General features: G+C 47.4%; 2 protein-coding genes across 7 annotated transcripts in view; one reads left to right on the top strand and one right to left on the bottom strand.

Annotated features, from left to right (window-relative positions):
• LOC105670827 (uncharacterized) overlaps positions 1-17,412 on the top strand; it is a 168,477-nt gene that overhangs the window by 36,144 nt on the left and 114,921 nt on the right. For both annotated transcript variants that reach the window (XM_012364551.2, XM_012364549.2), the window contains exon 3: positions 14,552-14,734. In XM_012364551.2, the coding sequence (XP_012219974.1) occupies positions 14,552-14,734 (183 nt within the window). The remainder of the gene's footprint in view (positions 1-14,551; positions 14,735-17,412) is intronic.
• Positions 524-17,412, bottom strand: part of LOC105670825 (T-box transcription factor bifid) — an 82,937-nt gene continuing 66,048 nt past the window's right edge. For 4 of the 5 annotated variants that reach the window (XM_067350752.1, XM_067350750.1, XM_012364548.2 and 1 more), the window contains exons 5-7: positions 11,137-11,283; positions 10,399-10,475; positions 524-5,212 (exon numbers count right to left, since the gene is read on the bottom strand). In XM_067350752.1, coding sequence (XP_067206853.1) covers positions 4,396-5,212; positions 10,399-10,475; positions 11,137-11,283 — 1,041 coding nt within the window. In that variant the 3' untranslated portion in view covers positions 524-4,395. The remainder of the gene's footprint in view (positions 5,213-10,398; positions 10,476-11,136; positions 11,284-17,412) is intronic. The other variant, XM_067350751.1, reaches the window with a different exon arrangement.

Raw genomic sequence — 17,412 nt, 5'->3', positions numbered from 1 at the left:
GTGGCGGATACTCAGAAAGAGAAATCACACGGAAATTAATAGACTGAACTTTAACGACGCGACCGACGGTACGCACATTCCTCAAGGCATAATATCGCGGGCTCTATTTTGCGAGCAGACATTCACGCGCGCAGTGTAATTGCGCAACGGTAAATTCATCGTGCGTTAAACTTATTTATTTATTGGCAATTAGACGCGTCGTAATATCGCTCATCCGATGTTACATTAAAAAGATCATGCACTGTGCGAATTGTACGTTTGTGCAAATTTGCACGCTTATAAGTGGAGTGTGATAAATGAGAGTACACAAGTATTTTTGTATTTTTAAATTAATATATATATAATTCTTAATCACGTGGATTTTTCGGAGGGACTTCGATGACGGGGAGGGGGAGGGGGGAGGAGAGCATGGTTGGGAAGGGAGTCAGGTTGGGGGGAGTCTAAGGAGTGTACAATATACAATACAAGCCACGGAATATCACGATTCTCGTGGTAAGAAGTTAGATCCACTTTTGACGCGCGCGGCCGCGCCTGGGCTGCTCGTTCGTCTATTTTTTTCCATTTTCTTTCTTTTTTTTTTTATTGCTTTTCCTGTTTTCTCGTCGACAATGAGGCTCGCGTCGCTTCGAGCGCAGGACCGTGTGCACGCCCCGAAGGAAGCCACGAAAATTATGCGAGGGTTGAGCAAATTCCCGAAGGTGCGGGGGGAAATAAAAGGCGATTTCGATCGGGCGAAAAGTGACTGTAAAGCTGTAGACAAAATTCCGATAGACAATGAGCTTGTCCAGCGCACAATCGAATCGTTAATTGAAGGAGCAGATGGACGAAGAAAATATTTGACGTAATAACGCCTCGAGATTAGAAGGGCTTGAATGTTAAATTAATACGTTCGCGTTTGTAAGGTGACTTAATATTGTACATGGATTCTTCATCCATAGACTAACTTCACTAAGAACCATCACAGCACTAAATTGATAATACATTTTACGTATTGATACGTATTATACAATAGGGAGTAACATTTATCCGTACAAATAACTTAACTTGCGTAAGAATGTGACAAGCCTTCTTCATCCACTTGCCTATTCAATTGTGTATCTACACATGTCGATCAGTTTCTACTTCTGCGTCGGAACATTGGCTCCTGTTCGTATTTAGCGCTGAATGCGGCAATTCTCATTACGCGTCTGCATTGGCAAGAAATTTTTCGTACAAGTGAATCTAAGATGGAAGGAAAACCGCGTGCAGCGCTGAATACAAACAGTCTGGAATAACGTAATATATATAATATATAATATATACAACGCTCGCCAGACGTATCTGAATAGAGTTCATTAAAATCAATACACTTACGCGCAAATCTAAAACAAATTAAGAATCTATTCTGGGTAATCAGTAACAAATAAACGATTGCAAATGTTATAAAAATTTGTGGGATATATTTGCCTCGTCGCTTTTTTGGAAGTGATTTCCGCTATCAACAGTTTTCTGATTAATATATAAATTAAATAAAAAAGCAACTTTTTTTCTCCACATTCAATTCGTTCGGTGAAATAACAACTCCGAATATATTTCCGGTTTCTGTTTAAAGTATAGCGAACAGTAATCGTGTGCCCCGTTCCTCGGCGATGCGGCCCCGAGCCGAGCTTCGATTTCCAAGTTGTTTATTCATCGGAAATCTTCGTTACGAATTTTGCGCCGGGCCAATAGTAATTTTTGCTTATGGAAGTCTTGGCGACCGCGGTATTCCATTAAAACAGCCGAACCGATTAATTTCATCCGCGATAGTAGCAATTCGCGGATCTGCTCGATTATTGCTTTCGGATTTCAGAATATTTCGCTCCCTCGTAATCGATTCGGATTTACAGACATATTACAACGACGATGCTTGCCCGCTTAACTGGGTATCGCAAAATGGAGCAAAGCTGATCAGGAGTTTCAGCAATCGATGTGCAATGTCTCTCTCGTTTTAGTTAATATATTCAAAAATATTTAATGAACAACATGATTATTATATTCTATTTGTGCATAGACAAAAGGATATTGATGGCAGTTATCAAAATTTAATACATTCAGAATTTTAAAATATTACGAATCACTTTTGGAGAATTATGATTATTTTTATATATAATATATAATGCATCATAGCGTAAAAATGGTTATGTTGAATATTAATGGCTGATTTATTTCATCCAGCCGTTATTGACTTACCTGTCGGTGTTACTGAACAACATCAACAAATTAGCTGAAACGAGAGCTCGACTGAAAAGATCCGCTCTTGTGTCTGCTCCCATTTTACGATACGCGACACTACTGCAGAATCGAAAACGCGTAGGAGACACGACAGCGATTAGTCGAAATTACGACAGAGAGTAGTTTAGAATCCGATCGGCAAGCTGATTATCGATTGCACAACGAGATGATTGACGTTGATGCGAACAACGCACAGCTGGGGGTATCGAGCCGATCTTTCGATTGTCACTGCAGCCGTTTCGGACGTGCGGTGCATTCGCATTGTCGCAGTGCGTGCAAACGATAACGGCCTGCCATTCTCGGACATCGCTGGAATCCCATTCTTGGATGTCTCCTTAAAAAAAGAAAAAAAAATACCGCCACAGCACGCTCTCCCGCAGACATCGCGCGATTTCGCCTTAAATCACCGTTATCTCCCATCCCGGACGCGTCACGTTCTTCTCTTTAGACCGTCTGCATTGTGCTACGTACGCGTAACACTCGCGATAGCGTTCCCTCTGCTGCCTAAAGTGACTCGCGCGAGTTGATTGTTACTCGACGTCTTATTATACGTTTAATAATTATCTACACCGATCGCTACTATTTATACAAATCGTAGATCGGGTCGGACTTTTGATAGGCGCTGTGAAAATCTAGTCTTCCGCCAAACATACGACGGTCGCAAAATGAGAAACTGTAAAAAATAAAATTTTATCTTATAAAAAAAATTTATTTTAATTTTACGATAAAAGAAATATTTTTTTACAATCGAATAAAATGAAAGGATATAATGGGCGGCGATCACAAGCCCGACTTACTCCGATCTACCGATAAAAGATCGAAAGAGATTATCCGTAAAGTCGCGAGGAAGATCGTCGAGAGCGCGGGATGACGAGGAGTTCCCTCCTCGCGGTTTGTGTGGGAAAAAAGCACGATTCGTCGGAGGCGACGACCGATGACTGCCCGAGCAAACGAGCGAAGAGTTGCTTACTACGTCGTGTCGATCGACGGCTCTACTTCCGACGCGCTCTTAAAAGACGCGAGTCTCCGGATGACGGCAACGTGTGAAATTTCGCGAGAACGAGAGAATTCGGCGCTGCTCCCCGGTGAAACTGATTCGCGTAGTTTACGCCGCGTCGCGCTTTTTCCTTTATATTGCAGATCGTCGACTCGGCCCTAAGGTTCTTCAGATTTGCGTTCTTTTCTCTTTTTTTTTTTTTTTTTTTACCTTGCGTTTTCGAGGCGTAAATCGGGCAGCGTGCGTTTATGCGTTTACGTCTCTAATCGTTATAATATAATAATATATTTAATAATTAGTACAGAGAGTAGATGTTATTTATATTTATATATAATATTTATATATATAATATAATATATAATATAATATATAATATCACTAGGGTACATATGTACAAGGGACTGCAAATAGTAGAAGGTGCTCTTGTATTGCAATATCGTTCTCTGTTCTCTTCCCTTAAGACCTAACGTACACAGGTAGAACGTAGACTCACACGGGACACAGGTACGCGCTCGCAGACTCACTCACTCCCTTTTTCTCCCACTCTCTCGCACTCATTTTTTCCTCTCCTATCGCATTCACCCCTCGCGTCTCGTTTAATTTACAAGTAACGCGCGATCGGCGCGCAGCGTCCGTCGAGAGTCCAACGTACCCCGCCGCGCGCGCGGTCCTAACGGAGACACACACTCCTAACGCGCGCGATCGTGCTCCCGCGAATCGCGGCGGGTCTATTTACAGATACAGGAAACACGTGCGGAACTCCATGTGTTGTTCCGTCCCGTAAGCACGAAGGGCGCCGCTCCCGCTCGCGAGCACGACCTCCCGAGCGCGGCGCCGCTCCGGAAAGAAAATTGCACTTTGTAGTATGAGAGTCCGGCCTCCCCCGCTCCCGTCCGGCGCGTCGAGCGAGAGTCCCGGGAGACGACCGGCCGCGGCCGGGACTCCCGATTAGGACGAGGAGAAGCAGGCAGGCAGGATCGAGTGCCGATCAGCCGACGTTCCTGCCGCTACGACGGCTCCGACGTGGAGTCCGGCTCCCTCTCGTCGGCGGAGAGGTTCTCCGGGTCGCCGCCGGACTCGTCGGCGCAGTCCTCGTCCTCGTCGGGGTCGTCGTCCTTCGTGCTGCTCACAGGTTCGTTCTCCTGTCACGGACTCCCTCCGCCGGCGTCGTCGCCTCGATGTCCGGGCGTCAGGCTGGGGCTCCTCCGTCTCTTCTCTTGCAACCCGTTCACCATGTTCTCGATGGATTTAAGCTCGCCGGCGGAGCTCGGAGTCGTCGAGGTCAGAGTGTTACCGCCACCGGTCGGTGTCGGCGAGTCGGTCGGCGGCCTCGGCGGTGGCGATCTCGGGCTCAGGGTTCTGCTGCCGGGCGTCACCGTCTCGAACGCGGAACCGTGCGAAGGCGCGGGTAGGGTGTAGGGCGCGAATCTGTGTCCCTTTAACTGATGCAGGGGACTGGCTAGGGGATGGGGATAGTGCGCGAAGAGCGCCGGATGCTGCGAGGCCGCCAGGGCCAATTGCGCGTTGAACAGCATGCCGGGCGTGACGCCGCCGTGTAGGCCGAGAGGAGTGGGCGGTATCAGGTGACCGGGACCGGGGTAGAGACCGGGTACCGGCGGGTACAGATACGGCAACAGGGGCGGGTGCAGCGGAGGGCCGACGGAAACGTCCGGCCGCGGGCCCTCGGACCCCGTCGGTCCCGGTCCGCCGCCGCTCTCGGATCCGGACGACTCGCTGCCCTCGCCCCGCTCGCTCGTCCGATCGTCCCTCTCGCGCGAGTGCTCCCGCTCCCGATGATGGTGCGCCGGGTGCGGCGTGTCGGGTCCGACCACGTCCAGCAGCTTGTCGTCGTCGTCCATGATGTCGTTGGCGGAGTTGGACGTGCGTCGTTTGTCCGGCGACGCTGGTCCGCCCGCCGTTAAACGGGAACCGCCGCCCGATACTGTCAGTAGCGCCTGCCTTCTGCAACAACGACGCAGAGTTAGCAATCTTGCGAGGTTCGCGTGCGCCGCGCGGCGCACTTATTTCTACACCCTCCAGGTTTACCCTCCTTGTCGCGCGAAATTAATCTAAATCCCTTTTCTTAATGCGCTTAAAAATTAATTCAATTATACCGCGGCGATTTTATCTCGCGCCGGACGATGAATTGTAAATTAAGATAAACGGATTTGCCGCAGTCGTGCGGATTACAAACACCGCGCCGTCTTCTTCGGCGTCTGTTTCCAGATTGATTATTGATTTATGAAAAGGTGTGGTTAGTAAAGTTATCAATCGTTAGAAAACGTTAGCGGAGCTGCGCGGCGGCCACCGGGTAAATGGGTTCCGCCTATTTCGGTATGATTTATCGACGTTCTTAAGCTGACAATCTTTTGAGAGAGAGACGCGCGAATGCCCAATGATTACGGTACACTATAATTGGTTCCGAGAGTACATAACGAGAGGGCCCGGTGATAAAGTTGCCTTCCTCCTTGGCAGCGGCAATTTCAACTCTAAAAATCTTGTTCGCTAAGTCTCGTCGCGGTTTTATTAGCATGAGACCGTACGTCTCAATCAAAAAATTGTAGTAAAGGCGAGCATGCCGAAAAAAAGGAAAAACGTCCGCACTCGGAATGCTGCGATCGGCGATTTCGACCTACGCTAACGTAATGCATCGACGTATTTGCTGTACGCATGTTGATTAATTTATAAGACTCACTTACGAGACGTGATATGAAAAATTGAAAATGACAGACCATAACATTAGTTATAAGAAAATTAGTTATGGAAATTACTGCGACGTTGCAACAAAAAGTATAATAAAAACAGCGACGATCAATCATGCATATCTGGAAAATGACAGTTATTGCAGAGATTCAAAGCAAATTTTTTCCAAAAATAAACGTGGCTATTGATGCCTTCAGGGTCTTAGCGCACGATTGCGTCAAACCTATCACCTAAAATATTATCAAATAAAACGTTACTGCTACGATTCGCGAAAAAATTATAACGCGGATTTTTATTGAAGCGCCGCGCTTGTTAGAGACGCGCATTGCGCTGGATCATCGCGATCGAAGAAAACAGACGCGGTTATATCGCGGCGAGTCTAGGAAGACAAAGAAGTATTGTGTCGAGGAAAATCAAAAGGGCCCGCGACATACGGCACGGCACTCTCGAGCGGCGCGGCGCGTCTCGCTCGTACGCGGCGATAACTCACGCGAGGCCGCCGCGCTCGGCACGATGCAATAAATGAGGGCCCCGGGATTTATGCGAGCGCCGGTAGCTGTATCGCCGCGAGGCGCGGCCGTGGTATTAGATTAATTATCTTAATTGCGCCTTCAACGCCTTTCCTATGTGCGCGCGCGCGCACGGCAAGTGTCTAGCGCTCGCTTGTTCGCTCGCTCGCGCGTGCATTGCCTTCATGCTTGACTTTATACCACTCGCGGCTATTTGCACTTATAACTAGACAGACGAGAGCGTGTTGCAATTCGCGCCCGTGTGTGTGCGTGTGCATGAAACTCGCATAAACGACCGGCGTGTCGATAGAACGCTCAAGATATATGCGCGCGGCACGGTTATATTGCGCTACGCGCCGCGGTACGACGCAAAGAACTTTTTTCCGTGTATCGCGCGAGCTAGGTGTGCGGAATCAAGCGTGATTTATCGCACTGACGTGTCCAGCCGCCTGCATCCTGACTCTCGGAGTCACGAGTCATTTTTCACGATGCCGCGGCGATATCGCGCGCGGGAAAGACCGTATCTATCGATTCGCGATGCGCCGCGATCTGCTCGCGGAGTCCTCGCGTGCTTCTCTCGCGCGAAGGAAAAAGTCGCGTATCTCTGCTCAATCTATTGAACTGTGTGCGAGCGGTTCTCTTACATAAAAGAAACTGCGATTTGATTGCTCTTGGACTCCAAGCGAATCTTGACTCGTTTTTATATTATACGTAAATAAGAAAGAAAAAAATAATCAGTTACTAAACGGCATCGGTGCGAACGATGTGAGTGAAAATGAACGGCTCTCGCGAACCCCAGGAAGCGGAGGGACGTATACTCGTTCGAGAATCCTATACCGAGCGCACGGCGAACTATTGATTTGGCGCGCTCTCGCACTTACGGAAAGCGAAGAGCCTGCACACCCTTTCGGGGCCGCAACGAGTGCATGTCACGGATGCATCCATGAGAAGCGCACGCCGGGCGGATGCACTTCGAGCGAGCGAGCGAGCGAACGAAAGCGCGCGCCTTTGTGTTAGTGAACTGATCGCATTACATGGCATTAAGGCACCAGTAAGCCTCTCGTTGTGCGGAACGGCTATAGCCGAGACTTACACGAGGCTTAGGTTTGTTCAGCCTGCACGAGACGATGCATTAGATTTGCTTGCCCTCCTCCCCTCTCGCGCCGCGCGCGCCGCCAACGTTTTCCCCCTCCCCTTCGCGCAAGCCCGACCCGTCATTCGACTCGATTGTCGACGGTAACGTACCATCGAGTTTCCTTTGCGTGATTAGGAGCGTTCCAGGAAATTTTGTTCGAGCTCGCTGAAAGGATCCGTGTGTGCCAATTAATTCTGGATTAGGTTGCGGAATCGAATATTTCGGTGTAGCGCGGTTATGAGAGGAATTGCGAGGCTTTTTGAAAACCCGTCGTCTGAACGAAGGACTTTGGAGGGGAAAATACCTTTACGAATTCACCGTCGACATTTCGAAATTACGAAAGTAGAAATTGCGGGCCGAGATCGTACGGTTTAAGAAGTTGACATAGGGAGGCAAACATTGACACTGCTATATTCCGCAAACAGGAAGCTACTTAAAATATCATCAATCATACATGTTATTCTGAGTGCTAATTTCACGATGACCGATGAGACAAGACGGGTGTTTTTCTACGAAAATCGGGAGTAATGCCTGAGGGCTCATAATTACACCTCGAAGGAATGCTTTGTTGCAATGCGGAGAGAGCGCACAGGAATTCCACCGATCTCCACTTTGCGGATGATATAATTGACTGTAAAAGTTGAGCGAAACCCGCGCTCCGGTTTCGCGTTGATTTCTTGCCGCGTCCCGCACTCGCTCGTTAACCCGAAGACGTGTATATAAGAGGCGAAGCATCGATCGCGGAAATTAAAACGGAAACGACGACGGCCAGTGTCACGGCTATTAATTTAACACCTGCGCTAATGGGCCCGCTAGGAAATACATATCGTTCGCACTGTATGTATTAACGCGGTCGTCGGAGTTTCACGAGCGAACGGGTTAATTCGCCGCGTATCGCAATGCGATCTTTTCGCGGGACACGTGATGATAAATGACGTGACAACTCGCCGCACCGGAGCGGTTCTTTCTTTGTTCTCTATCTCTCTCCCTCTCCCTCTCTCTCTCTCTCTTTTTTTTTGTATTTTTTTTTAAAGCGGCGTGGCAAATCGACTCGTCACGCTCGAGTGGCGCTGCATCTCGTGACGAAACGCCGCGTCGCGCGTTGTTAAAAAATTAACGAAACAATGCACCGGCTGTCAGTGTCGTTTAGCGCTGTCGTGTCGTGTGTAGCCGATTTTCAGTACAGTCACGCGGCTACGTATCGGCGTGTTTAAATTAAGATCTAAATTATTGCGAAGCCGATTGCCGACGAGATGGATTGCGCTACATACCTGCGGTCACCTCTTGCCTTTCCTTTATCCTAGCCATCCTACCTCGCTTTCTCAATATCGCGCCATTAGTGCGCTACGTGGAACTGGGATCGAAGATGATAAAAAATGCACGCGGTCGAGGAAGGCGGTTTCGCGCTTTCGGGCTTGAGAATCGCCCGCGCGCTGTCTCTCTCTCTCTCTCTCTCTCTCTCTCTCTCTCTCTTTCTCGAAGCGCAGTCTTTGTGCGGCCACAAAACGATCTGTAGAGCCAATATAAAATTCAAAGCCGCCAAGAGTGGCACCCTCTACGTTAACGACAGCGCCGCCCCTGAGCATCAGTATGCTAATCCGATGATTGGCTATGTTCCAACCCCGATCCCTCTCTCTCGACGTGCTACTCTCTTTCTCTCGCGACGCGTCTCTTCGTTCTCTTTCCGCTTCGTTCTCGATGTTTCCCTGCCGTACACACTCTCTCTTTCTCTTTCTAGCTTCCCTGCGGCTTCCTGATGGCATCCAACCACCCTTAACCGAAACCATAAGCCAAAACTAACCCTTATTCTAATTAGGTGGTGCCGCGGCGACGCGCCCCCTGCTTTGCATATTTTCTCGATTAACCTCGCCCTTTCTTTATCCGCTTGACGTCGCAGACCGCCGCAATTTTCCGAAAATTTTCTAATCCGCAGCTTGTGCATTATCCTTTTTTTTCTTTTCCTTCTGCACTGCGTAACTCGCTTGCCTCGCTGTAAGATGCGTCAGCGGCGCGAATTGTTCACGATTTGATTTTATTCCGCGCTTCGATCTTGTCGGCAATGGTGTAACGATTAGAAGCTTAAATTGTTATGCATAGCGGGCTAAATTTCATCAGAATCCACTTGAGTTTTTCACCCCGCGATCAATGAGGTCGAAATGGCGTTTTTATGACGGCCTGGTCCACGGCAACGACGGGCCAGTGTGACGATCCCCGCGCTCGAGGGCGCGCTCGCTGACATAAGCTCATAAACCCGCAATATTGAATACAAATGCACTGCCGGCGGTGCAAATGAGCCCTGCGAAAACCAACCCTTAGCTCCGGGGGTGACCCTAAGGTCAGCATAATAGCGCCGATCGAGGGGAAGCTCGAAAGGTCTACGATCAATTAGGTCGACCCCGAAGACAGATTCGCGCTCTTTGCTCTTCACGAGGCGCGCTTCGAAGAGGAGGAGGGCATCCCTGCTTTGCATTTAGGGTAATTTTTAATCCTATACTGATGCAGATAGCCGTGCGATTCTTTTCGGTATAGAATTCTCGACGCAAAATGCTTAGTCTACTTTGATCAGTCCATTTTAATTCTTTCCTGATCTTGCACGATGTCTTTTTGTAAATAAATTTTATGCGTGTAGAACAATAAATTAAATCCATTTTGTTTTCGAGTTATAAAATTTGCATTAGAAAATTCCTTCGATATATAAACAATAATAGATTTTTATATATTGTAAATTAATTTTTTTATTTTCAGGAAAGAATTAAACATTTTATGCTTAGAGTAGGTGCAGTTTTGAAAGCGATACTCACTTTTTCTCGCGCTTCCCCGCGCCGGTATCCCGAAATCCTTTCGCGAAGGGGTTGTTATCGATCTTCAGCTGGGTGATCTACGCATAAAATAAATTGATTTAAAGTAACATTAAAAAAATTTCTCGTTAATTCAGATTCAACGAGATCCTTGAGCCACCACCCTCTCGCTTCGCTTCGTATTCGACATACCGAGAAGGCGCGATAATTAAGATAGAAGTATACATAACCGCGTATATAAACGACCTACTAAAAATCTGTACAAGGCCCGGTTTCTTCTTACAGTGCCACGTGTGTGCGTGTGAGCAACTCATTCACCACCGAAAATAATGCGTACCGAGAAGACTCGTTATTCCACGAAACGATCCTCGGCATCCGTGGCTTTATCAAGGCAGAAACGCGGAGAAATATTAATTAACAGTAGGCCTAAAGTGTAAACGGTCTACCCGCTCAGATCGTAACGCGAGATTGTTCCCTCTTGACGAATTCTCGCCGTCACGCGTGAAGTTTATTTCTTTCTCTACGCAATAAGGTGACGAACTTTTAAGAAAACAAAGAAGTTCCGAGACGTATTTCTTTTTCTATGTGCACCGATAAATTTTATGAGATAAGAAAGGAACACGAATAAGATATCACAAATTTAACCTTTCCCGTTTTTACGTGAAAGATCGCTCCGATATTCCGAAATCGGTTTGCCGATAGATCTATTTGATGCGTGAGAAAATGGCGGAGGTCGCTTACCTTTTCGTTTTGATAGGCCGTCACGGCGATGAACTCCGTCTCCTTGAAAACGTAACTCCTGAACGTCGAGTACGGAAGCTTTAGGATGTCATTGGCTCGCACGAGGTGAAACCTCGGCTGATACTTGTGCATCGAATTCAGTATCGTCTGTAACAAGAGAGGGAGCATACATTGGGACAGATTGTTTTATGCTAGCGTCAGCAGAAACGTTTGCAATTAGTTCGCTTCGTTCGCACTCTCAGACCAGTTGCTCAATGACTACAATTCCATTTCTGCAAAATTTGTGAGTTAAGAAAAAAAAAAAAAAAATGTAAATCGAATTTTTCTTTTCCGATCGCTAACATTGCTCGAATATCTTTGAAACTTTGTAGAAAATAGAATACATAAACGATATTCAGAGAGAAAGAGCGTTCCAATTAACTTGGGTCACGGAGCTTAGAATTCTCGTGATTAGCTGTTGCGAGCGCGGTCTGAAAGTGATCTATGGCACAGCGCAAAATTAAGCAACAAAAGCGGCACGAGAGAGCGATTTTGCACGAAGAAAAATATATGGAGATACGTCAGATTAAAAAAGTGTCAAGAAGGTGTTGCCGTTAATCATACAATCAGAGAGCGTGCGCCGGCACGTTACTCTTTCTGCCCCGTTAATTAATCTTCGTGCAAGTATTTCATAAAGTTCCGTGCGGGCCAAGAAGGAGCGAGCTTGGCAAAGCGGTTATTACACTGATGCATCATGCCGAGCTGATCGATACAAAATCTACAAACGCAATCATCGAGCTTTTCGAACGGGCGGTTTTAGCGGGCGCCGCTAACGATGACGATCGCGGTTACATATTTACATTGGAAACATAATTATTTGTCGAAGACATTCCCAATATTCCCTTTGTTATTAACACTCGGTTGCTAATTGACAGAAATGATTATGATAAAATGGTGCGTATTTACCTAAAGCGGTGCGCAATATTTCAATTTTAGCGTTGCGTTCAACACCAAATTGTCATTGTTTAGCGTGTAATACAAATTTATCAAATTATCGCAATAACAAACTTTCGATTATGATAATTTGTCGATTTTAGCCCGCGATTAAAGCTCACGTTACACGGCGGACGCTCATCGATCTTGTTTAAACGGACGCGTGTACGCTCGCGCGAGTCGCGCTCGCGAGGCTCAGAGCGAATTTGTTGCTTTTATTACGATCTGAAGGGCCGTTCAGAATATTCTAGCACGCAAAATGAAAAGGGCGAGCGGTTAGCTCGTGCCACGCGTTTGTCGCATGCGTAAGGAGAGAGAGAGAGAGAGAGAAAGAGAGAGATTAATACGTGAGCGGTAACGAGCAAATTACCGGGCGCGTCGTAAACGCAGACCGATCGATAGCCGGAAGCGGTGTCGTCGCGCGCGACTCCGCCGTCGAATTCACGAAGATGGATTTTCGTATCCGCGACGTGCCGCTTCCCGAGTGTCCTGCCGCTACTGCAGGGTCGGCCTCAATCGCCAATCGGCATAATTTATGTAGCGGTTATCGCATACATGGTGATCGATAGGCGCGTTCCGAAACATGGCTGACCGTATTCTGGATATCGGTCGCTTCGAATCCGATCGAATCCCCTTATTAATTCAATAGAATCCCGCTGCCACTTCGCCAAATAAAACATATCGCGAGCGCGCTTATCATTCGTATATCGTCACTGCGTCGTATAAGCGAAGAAGCGAGATTAATTTCGCTATAGCATCGAAACCGGTTCATCCGCCACCGCGAGTGAGCGTGGTGCTTCTTTCAAACAGTGGAGAATCTTTACTTCGTCAAAAGAAATATTTATTATTCGTGTTGCGTTGCTCTCGTCTGAAATCGAAGTTAAAACCTTAGAGCGCACAACTTTTGCAAGAGCAATTATAGAGGCTAAAATTGTACGTGATGAAGTAGTATTTTACATTGTAAGTTTTCCAGAGTAAAATGCAGCGTAAGATGATACTTCGATCCGAGTTTCGTCTGCGCGGGCAATGTTATTAAAGTATTAATATCGGGTTAGTCTATGAACTAGAAACCCAGTCAGACACGCCAAGGATCGTTCGCGGAAGTCTTACAATTTTCAAGGTACTCTTTAATCAACTGCAAAGACTAAATCATTGCATAATAATGCGAAATGCACAGACATCTCGAGAGCAAACTAGGTTGCACACGCGCACTTTAATTTTTCCAGATATTTCAATTTCAATTTTTTAATTAACAATAATTTTCGAAATTAACCGAGCGATTCGTCAACGAAGAAAAGTGTATGGACAGCGCCCTATAAACGTTCCGTTCTTAATTTATTATAAAAGTAAGACGCTCGTGTCGGAGAAATGTTTGATTTACGTTCGGGCTTTAATCGATGAGTTAATACATTAACTGTCTACCCTTATGCAGCAATATCGTGTGTCGATGGAATAAGTGAGAAGTTTTCGACGGGAGGGGAGAGAAAGCCGTCGAAAAGCGCGTGGAAAAGAGACGATTAAAAAGTGTTGCCATGATCCCGATTCCGTCGCCACGCTCCGGTATCGGCGACTCTGTTTTCACTCTCTCCGCGTTCTTTATCATTCCGCCGCGCATCTCTCGCCGCGCCGGCCGCTCCTCCTTCCGTTTTACGCAGGTACCGCTCGGAGCGTCGCTTTGCCGTGGGAATAACGAGTAACAGGATTGCGGAGGACATTTCGTCGACAACGGGAAACGAATGAACGCTCGTATCCTCGTTGCCGATAAATCTGTTTATGCGCCGAACGTTTCGCCCGCGGAATCCGGGTAATTACCGTGCGCTCGAGGAGAGAACTTTTGCGGTTGAAAATTGTTTGAAAAGCGGGCACGGGTGCAACGTGTCTTTTAGCGAATAGCGAACTGTCGTCGATAAATGCGGGGGAGAAGGGCGCGGCTAAAGGATTATGGCTCTTCAAAGCGAGGGCAAATACATTAGCCCGGAAAAGTTTCCAGTGCCAAAGCTGCCGAGGGAGAAGTTTTTAATGGCGCTAACTTGAAATTCTCGAGACAATAAAACCGCTTTTAACGATCTTTCACAGCGGCATCGTAATATATTCGTATAAATAAACAGGATGTCACAGAAATTCACCTTTTAAAATTTAAGTTTATATCAGTAAAAATTAATATAAAAGTATCATTTAAGATAAAAATTCGTAACAATCAAGTTTTGTATTAAAAGCGCGGTAAAGTTAAAATGTCTAATTTTATAGCACAATTTGTGACGGATTCCTTAGCGTTCGATACTTGTATCTTGAAGTATTAAAGATTAGTCATCATTTTTTTGAATCTAAATTTCGGTAATTACAGAAAATACGTATATATTGTAAATTGGTACATTTATATCAATCGTGTGTAAGAAAGAAGAAATTAAAAAATTACAAAATATAACTTAACACACTTTTACAGACGGAAATTTATGCACGAGCGCATTGGGATCCTTGTCTTACGAACGAAATCGTTGACAGACATCGAGAGACGCAGGGAGTCAAAGGTCCACCGGGTCGAACAGAGTCGGCCGATAATTACCGGAGAGTGCGAAGGCATAAATGGACGACCGATCATAACACACGCAATGCCATCCGGTCGGCGGTGAGTAAATCACATCCGCAGTCGCCGCGCGCGCGACAAGAAGTAAAATTTGCCGACACGCTCGCGCGTGCAAATCGCGCGGTGCGCGGTAAGAAGGTAAGAGAGAAGCGCGCTCGTTCCCGCCATTATGAGCGGCACGGCACAAAGGGGAAATAATTAGCGCTGGCCGGGTGATAAGCCGGCAATCTAGGCGTTTGTCATTAGCCTATCAAAGCCGAATGCCTCGCTCTTCTTTTTTTCTCTTTTTTTTTCCACCGCCGCGCCGCGCTGCTCGCCCTTCCGGCCCCTCGCGCGACGACGTCCCGGCGGTCCCCTCGTCCCTATCTCGTTTCTCGTGGACCTTCGGCCCCGACACGCCTCTGGCGCCGTGGAAAATATGTGCGAACGCCGATCGGAGCAATTAGTATTTCTCCGGACTCTAATCTGGGCTCGCTCGAGCGCGGCGAATGCGCGTCTTTCGCGGTGCATTTTGCCCGTGGAATATGTCGACGAAAGGGGGATAAAAAAGGAGAGACGAAGGAAGGAGGATACGCTTCACGAGAATGGAAAGAGGGAGGGAGGACGGTGAACTAGTATCGCGGGATGCGCCTAGCGTGAGAGGAAGAGAGAGAGGAAAGAGAAAAGGGAGGGAATAGAAGAAGGTGGTCGGACGATGGAAAGTAAGTGGTAGGATCTGAAGCAGCCCGGTGTGTATATCGCCGCGTGAATTGACCGGCCAGATAAAACCGCACGGCGGCGGCGAGGACGGGGGCGGGGAAGCGGCGGAGGCCGGGAGAGGGACGGGGGCAGGGGAGGAAAGTGAGAGAATATCTCGGCCGACACAGAAGCCGACGCTGCTAATGACTCTGTCCGCGGTAATCTCCGGGTGTTATCTGTCCTGGCTACCTGGGGCCCACCTACTTCGAATCACGAACCTGCACACGCTGCCGCCGCGTCTCTCTTTCTCGCGTCCCCCCTCCCCTTCGCGCCCCTCGCCGCGCCGCCTCGCCGTCCGACGACGTCCTTGCGCCATCAGGATCGCGGAATCCGGAGATCGCTTTGGACGCGCCGCTCTCTCGCAGCCGGCGTGATATATATCTTTAATATATGGATCAATAAAAAGTTTTTACGCGCCGCAACTCGCAGATCGCTTTATTCTGATCGCAAACTTTTATGTAAATAGTTGTAATATTTACGATACGTGAGGAGGGTAAAGTAAACTGAGAATGCAAAAGATTGATACGCCAAAGAGATAAGGAATAATTCGTTCTTTCAAGTTTTCGCGCTGGTCAGTCGGGAAGGAACGCAACAAAACCTCGCCGTTGCTGTCCTTAGTGTTTGGCCAACTAATCGTACAGAAGAACAAACAAATCTCTCGGGTTGAAAGGGTCTGTCTCGACGAGAGAAAATAAGGACTCCAGCGTCGAAGAAGCGCCGGCAATGGTATCGATGCTCCTTCGCCGCAGAGAGAGAGAGAGAGAGAGAGAGAGAGAGAGAGAGAGAGAGAGAAACTGAAGAGCGGAATGCATCGCAAAGACGAGAACCGTGAACTGAAAGATAGGTGAAGTCACAGGGGCGAGAAGGAAGGGGAAAAACCGAGGCTTTTCACTTTGAGGGTCAAGAGGCTGGCCGATGGTTGGTCCGAGAATTACTTAGCCGTCGGTACACCGAGTAACCATGTGCAGTTTAGTTTGCAATGCTACGAACTCCGCCGGTGTGCACTTCCGCCCGCTTACGTATACCTACACAAATTGTACATACGATCCACGGTGGTTCATATATTTGAGATCGGCCAGGCTCTGAATAACGCGAGAATAACGAAATCGGGAGAAAGATATGCCAGCGGAAGACCATTGGACGAAAAGGGGGAGGAAAAAGGTGATTCGCGTATGTGTACGACGTGCAAGGGGGGGAGAGTGAGAAGGATGAAAGGGTGGTTCTTGACGGCGAACGCAGCGCCATCTCGGCGGAAAGCGGCGGAGGAGCGAAACTTTTCGCGGAAGGCAAGGGTGCGAGCGGGCGAGGCTCGCTCTCACCGTGCGCGAGGGTGCGACGAAGAAAAGACGAGACGGCGACGGGGGTGGAACGCACGGGAGCGGAAAGGGAAGGTAGTGGTAAGGTTGGTCGTCCTGGTATCGACCGCCTGAAAAAGGGGTGGATTTTTCTACCCCTGGGCGGAGGACCCGCCGTGTAGGAGGACATGTTCCGGACGCAAACGTGGCTGGCCCCATCTCGGGACTTTCGTCACGCGGAATAAAAATAAAAGCGACTTTTCTCGATGATATCTCGTTTGCATTCGTGGCATAAAAAATTAATTTCTTTACTTTGTGTATCGATCAAAATGAGTCAAATAGAATTATCAGAATTTATAGGAGAGTTGTAAAGATATTAATCTATAAATAAGCTTACTAAATCCTTTCGCAATTTTCAAGTATTTAAAGAATTCAAACAAAAAATCCTGAAATTTTATCTAAACTCCAAATTTTTAATCAAACTTAGCTAGATTTCCTAAATATAAGTTATTGTAAAAAATATAGCAAATGTTGTAAAAGTGTGCGAAACATGTGTGTGATAGTAATACAAATGGAAGACCATCCACTTAATTCTTCAACAACCACATCGCGTACAGAAGAGCCTTAGAATTAGAACGCGTCCTGGTTGAATCTAATCGCGTTTTCAATTCACACCATCATCCCACA

This window comes from Linepithema humile, chromosome 2 (genome assembly GCF_040581485.1).
Source record: "Linepithema humile isolate Giens D197 chromosome 2, Lhum_UNIL_v1.0, whole genome shotgun sequence".
Taxonomy (NCBI): Eukaryota; Metazoa; Arthropoda; class Insecta; order Hymenoptera; family Formicidae; genus Linepithema; species Linepithema humile.
This window is presented reverse-complemented; position numbering and strand designations above follow the sequence as displayed.